Genomic DNA, 6000 nt, shown 5'->3' with positions numbered 1-6000 from the left:
AATAAATCTATTCAGAAGGCTAATATTTAACAAATCTTTCTCCCAAATATAAGATTGCAAAAAAGGGAAGATGGAGGAGAGAGATGAAATCTGAAGGTACTAGAAAAAAACAACCAGCCCAATGTTTTTAAATTTAAAATTATCTTTTATAAATGTTAAGTATAATGAATGTATTCTACCATAGGTAAATTTTAAAATGAGAAGGGAAAAAAAACAGCTCTAGAATAATCTAATACCTGAATTTAGGTGCTTGTTAATCTCCAATGGACAAGTTATATTTAAAGACTGTTATTAATAACACATCCATATATACTTAAACAATATGTATTACAAATACTCATGGTCATTTCAATTGTTTTTAATGTTTTATTAAAAAAATAAATCTTTGTCAACATATTTATCAGCTTGCTGCATGAATGATCCTTTACCATAATATTAAGAGAGAAACATTGCATTCTTCACATCTTGAAAAGGAATACAAGCTCCAGGCCATTCTCAGGAACAGAACCAAACAAATAAAAACTAGGATAGGCCACAACCTATTAAAAACAAAAGCAAAATCTAATTTCATATAAATCCAAATATTGCAACAAATAATCTTGCACGAGAATGTGCATTTTGCTATGTAAAATTTCCCTACAATGTGTTCAAGTAACACTAAAAAAAATATCAAAATAAGTACATTACATTTGTTATCAACCCATTGTTTACTGTTGCTTCTCTTTTCTACTGCTACTTGGACAAATGTTAGACATGGACTGGAGAATGTAGAATAAATGTTTGTCTGTCTTTCTTAGTACCAAGAATTGATTTTATGTTAATTTGTAGGAACAAATAATCTCAATTCATTTATTTTAATACTGATAGTGTTATGAGAGCCCTACTGTTGTGCATCTATTAAAAATAATTTATGGAGGAAAACATGGAAAGCTTTGCCACTAAGTTACAATCCTATTATTGTTACATTTAAGTCTATAGGATTTAAACAAGGTAAATGCAGGGCAGCAGACTAAAGCGATGTATTCTTCAGAATTTTTCTTTGGCAAAGCAATCTCTGATCCTGTACAAAATATGTCTATTGTGTAGGTGACATCAACATAATAAAAGTAAAAATTGGGTGCAAATATAATACTTTCTACATAGAATGTTCTACCGTGAAAAGGATTGTATGTTGCAATGGCATATTGCCTGTTTCATCTACAATATTTTTCATTTATTACATCAAAGGCATCTTCCTTTCCAACAAGAAGAATTTCTTTTTAACAAAGGCATTATTCAACACACATATTTGCAAAAGTGTTTTCAGTCTCCTCATTTGAGGACAATAACTTGTGAGTATTTTTAAAATGTAGTAGGACCTAGTTGTTTCCTTTTGGATTTTTAGAGGTTGGTAGAAGAAGGCTATTGTCTTTTTATACACTTTAAAAATAAAATTACATCATGGAAATAACGTCAACAAGATGACTTAGAATTATTAGAGACTTCTAGTTAAGTAAGAAGCAAGCAAGCAATGACGTCTAGCAATATTTTGGTTTTTCTGTGCATTACAAAAAATAGTACTCATACATTAAAAAAAGTTCAGATAGATAAAGCACATATGAATGCAACATTCAGAATTCTGGCAGAAAATTTAAGGTGGGCAATTTGCTGCTACATTTACCAAAAATACAATTTTATAATGAAAGGATTGTGAAAATACATTTAAACAACATTCAGAAACCACATAAAATAATAAAGGAGGATCTAACAGAAATACTCAAGCCAACCTTTCAGACTCTATTTAAATACTGCTTGAGTAAGACTTGCAATCAGAAAGCAGCATTTCCTAAGTACTTGTGAAGTTACTTCTCCCAGTATCTGAAGCATTTGTTGCTGAATATTGCATTGCCTGCACTTGGTTTTAAATGCAAACCACTCACCTTGGAAACACAATGCATTTAGACATATTCTTAATTTTTTTTTTGCACATTTCTGAAGCATCTTGTAATGGCAATTGTAAATTAAAATATGAATTTGATTACCTTTCTACATAAGCATTCCCCATGCAATATAGAAGTCTTACTGGGAAATATTCAATGATCATTTTACTTAACACAGAAAAAGGTTAACCAATTTATCCTGTAAATATTTTATTTATTTGTGTCTAAAATTTGCTATTAAGTTCTATAAACGGAAACACATAACAAAGGTTAAGTAGTGAAAAACATAATTACAAAGATTGAAAAAAGTTGGCCTAATCAACATATATACAGATTATTCTACTTAATACATTGGGGGAATTGGATTTATATCCTTAACAGTAAGTTTACTTACTGATAATACTAGAAGTCCTTTGTTTTGGTAGAGACAAGTAAATTTCAGAGTGTTTTTTTCCCTTTTTTTTAAAAAAATTGATGTATGGCTAACATATGACAAAAGATTCAGCTGCTGATAAATTCTGTTCGTTCCGGAAAATATTTCTCTGTTAGATTACTGTCTTTCTGCCCCTTCTTTTCTTTGTTTTGTTGTTCTTGTAGATTCAGGATTATGTTTTTTATTTCTTTTCGTTTTGTTTTCATTCTTGGACGTGGAAACCAGTCTGTTAGATTCATTGGTAATTCAAAGCTTAGAATAGGAGTCTAGGAGAAACCAAACAATAGTGTCTACAATAGCATCTACAAGGAATTTCTACACAATAACATTGTACAAAGTAGTTTAAAATCTTGTCAATGTTACATTTGAAACTTTTCCCAATCCTTCATGCACATTTATAAAGTTTCAATGATAGTGTCTTTCTGTGGATCCAGCTCTATCCCTCAGCAGCATTTCACAATAGTCTTACTCAACAGTCAAGACTACTAAGAAGTCTTCCCATACAGCTACAACTAAGATAATATTTTCATACTTTTCTCCTTTTCTGGGGATTACCTTCCTACCCTTCTATGAGCTTAATTCTAGAAAACAAACTTTTAAGTCACTCCACACGCCCAAACATTATTTGACTTCTTTAGAAGCATGAAACAAATAGAGAATGCATCTAAGAATGCATCTGCACAGTTCTATTATTAAAAAAATCACTATTAATAAACCAAAACTCTTTCACTGTTTGGGCAGACATTACTGCATTTATTTTATTCACAGTTTATACTGTGCTAATTTTACATGTCTGTGTGTATAATTTTAATAATTACTTGCCATTTTAAAACAATGCAAAATATAAAATATGTAAAGTAAATGAAATATTGAAACCAAATTAAATAACCTTTTTTTTTTAAAAAAAACACCTTTTTGTTAAATCAAAAATCCCAACATAACATTTCAACAACCAAGAAATTCACCTCAAAAAAGCTCTCCACATACTGTAAAACATAAACTCCACAATCACTGAAATTGTTCTGTTGTGGCACTTTGGGGTTTGAGCCTTTCATGACGTCTTTGGAGAAACTTCGTCTGCTCCCTTTCCTTACTTCCCATTCTACTTCCAAATACCTGCAACACAAAAATCAAACAAGCACAAGAAGAAGACCATTTTTATTGAGCATTCCAATATGGAAGTGTTCTGACCCAGCTCCCCAAACACAACAAACCCTATGATGTGAACTCAAAAGATTCCTTTAATAGGAATGCCGGCAGCCTGGCAAAAGTTTTCTCTCGCAGGCTAACAAGTCCATCCATCTGAAAAATGAATAGTTGTCTGCCATATCCATTCATCTCTGCCCGCTGCCTTTTATTCCCAGAACTAGGGTGGGGCCTCGCTAGCAGCGATGGCTCTTCCTTCCCCAGGATCGGCCCACGGATTTCCACTGCTCTCTTCTTCTCTGGCTTCCGCGCAGCCACTTGTGAAGCACTGGACCCAACCGTTCCTCCTCTTCTTCATCAACCACCTCCAGACATGGGGGCTGTTGACTTTCCATCTGAGGGCTGATGAACTGCTCAGGCTCTGCACCCCCCCTCTCCCTCCCTCCCTCCCTCTCTCTCCCTCCCTCCCTCCTTTGTCTCTGCCCCCTCAGAGCTCCCAAGTTGCCCAGATGCTGACCCTGAGTCCCACACCTCCTCCTCCTCTGATTCGGCTGCTGGAGGGGCCAGCAGACACAGGCCACAATAGGAAGATACTTCAATATTATAGAAACTAATTACTTACTCCCTTAGTGTTCTGACAACATTTGATCGGGAAGGGCCTCTTAGTGAATCCATGAGCAGAATGCAAGGCCTAAAAAAGATATAGTATGTTTTCACTTCTTTACTATACTGTCACATTAAATCATTTTGGTTACAGATATGAAGAACCTTTTTCTCTTCACATTATGAATAAATATGGTACTCAATTTTGTTTTCATCCCAATATGAAGTCTACAAAAATTGCATGATGATCTATAACTAGATTTAGCTTTTGATTAAATTCAAGACTGAGTAGGAACCTTTGTTATAAAAACAGGTCCAAATAGAACAAAAATAGGTACACTGAAAATAGCTCTGAAATACTACACATTTTTGGGACCTGTGTTAGTTTAAAAACATTTTTTTTTAAATTTGTTCAATGATATTTGAACAATATTAGAAAAAAAGCTACATTCAACATTCTTCCCTATAGAGCAAGAGACTCTGTTACTATTTATTAAGCTCTTCCTGAAGGAAAAAAAATAGTTGAATATTACAAGTTGGCCTGTATTTTATATAATATTTGAAAATTAATGCTTAGAACAGTGCTACAGACTGGGCTATGTATGTTTCAAAAATGGTTTTTGTGGAACTTTTGCAACATTGAAAAAATTAAATATATTGCTTGATTAAAGTATGTCTTATATAATTCTTCAAGCAGGGACATCTTTATTCAGACTTACAAGGAAACCTGTAAAAAAGATACAGGTATTTTACTACATAGCAGAGAGACTGCTACTCAATAAAATAAAAATTCTGATGCACTTCTTTAAGCCATTTTTTAAAATATGTACATCTATGACATGAAATAATATAAACAAATGAATAAATTGTTTTTCCACATTATTCTAAGAGGACAGATGCAATTTTAACTTGAAAATTCTATATATAATTTCACTTAATGAAATCTGGAAAAATAAGACTTCAGAAATATACTCTGTTCTACATCCAGTTGATTTATTCAAAACTGTAACAGCATTATTCTTTTCTCAGTCAGGGAACTACTTGGATTTAAGGGGGCAATTCTATTGAAAATTAAAACTTCCTATTACAAAAAAAAATAAGAAACTGATTACAACATAAAAACATTAAAGTGATAGCCAGTTTGAGGTAGTAGTTAAGGCATCAGGCTGGAAAACAGGAGACTGTGAGTTCTAGTCCCTGCTTAGACATAAGGCCAGCTGAGTCACCTTAGGCAAATCGTTTTCTCAGATCTAGGAAAAAAACAAATGGAAAACTCTTCTGAAAAACCTTGCCAAGGAAACTGCAGAGACTTCTCTGGGCAGTCTTTGAGAATCAAACACAATTGAATGGAAGGAGTAGGGGGAAGTAACATAAATAGATTTGAGGTAAAAATCTTGGGACATTGAAATAATTTCCCCCCTTTTCAAAGAAAAGCTGGCATCTGATCTAATAATCCATGGATCACCCATTCTTAGATGTCAGCCAGGGAGCAAGATAATGAACAACCAGCTCTCAGAATCAATTTGGGCCAAGGTCTAGCTTAAAGACATAATAGTCTCACGGCAAACATAATTCACCCCTTATCAAACAATAATTATCAATTATGTCTGTTTTTTCTGAATTTAGCTCAGTTTGATGAAGAACATATTTACAATGGACACATCTAATCAAAATTGTTAGAGAACTTAGATTATTATCCCTCAGAAGACTACAATTGGATCCGGGCTTCTCTACTGAAGCACAAGATTTAGTGAAGGTTTTCTGTCAAGAAAATAGATGGAACAAATAGTTGGTCCAATTTCCCCTTCAGACTAGTATTCCAAAAAAGACTTTGAAAGCTAACAATACAGGTAGTCCTCTACTTACAACAGTTGATTTAGTGACCGTATGAAGTTACAA

The 6000-nt window shown here is 33.3% G+C and overlaps 1 protein-coding gene across 4 annotated transcripts in view; it reads right to left on the bottom strand.

The window, feature by feature from the left end:
* Positions 1-352: 352 nt before the first annotated feature.
* The window catches only part of SENP6 (SUMO specific peptidase 6), a 66368-nt gene continuing 60720 nt past the window's right edge, over positions 353-6000 (bottom strand). For 2 of the 4 annotated variants that reach the window (XM_032215286.1, XM_032215287.1), the window contains exons 21-24: positions 5328-5351; positions 4121-4189; positions 3318-3468; positions 353-2618 (exon numbers count right to left, since the gene is read on the bottom strand). In XM_032215286.1, coding sequence (XP_032071177.1) covers positions 2421-2618; positions 3318-3468; positions 4121-4189; positions 5328-5351 — 442 coding nt within the window. In that variant the 3' untranslated portion in view covers positions 353-2420. The remainder of the gene's footprint in view (positions 2619-3317; positions 3469-4120; positions 4190-5327; positions 5352-6000) is intronic. The other 2 variants (XR_004255178.1, XM_032215288.1) reach the window with 2 other exon arrangements.

This window comes from Thamnophis elegans, chromosome 4 (assembly GCF_009769535.1).
Source record: "Thamnophis elegans isolate rThaEle1 chromosome 4, rThaEle1.pri, whole genome shotgun sequence".
In the NCBI taxonomy this organism is placed as follows: Eukaryota; Metazoa; Chordata; class Lepidosauria; order Squamata; family Colubridae; genus Thamnophis; species Thamnophis elegans.
Note: the sequence above shows the minus strand (reverse complement) of the source record. Positions and strands in the feature narration are given on the sequence as shown.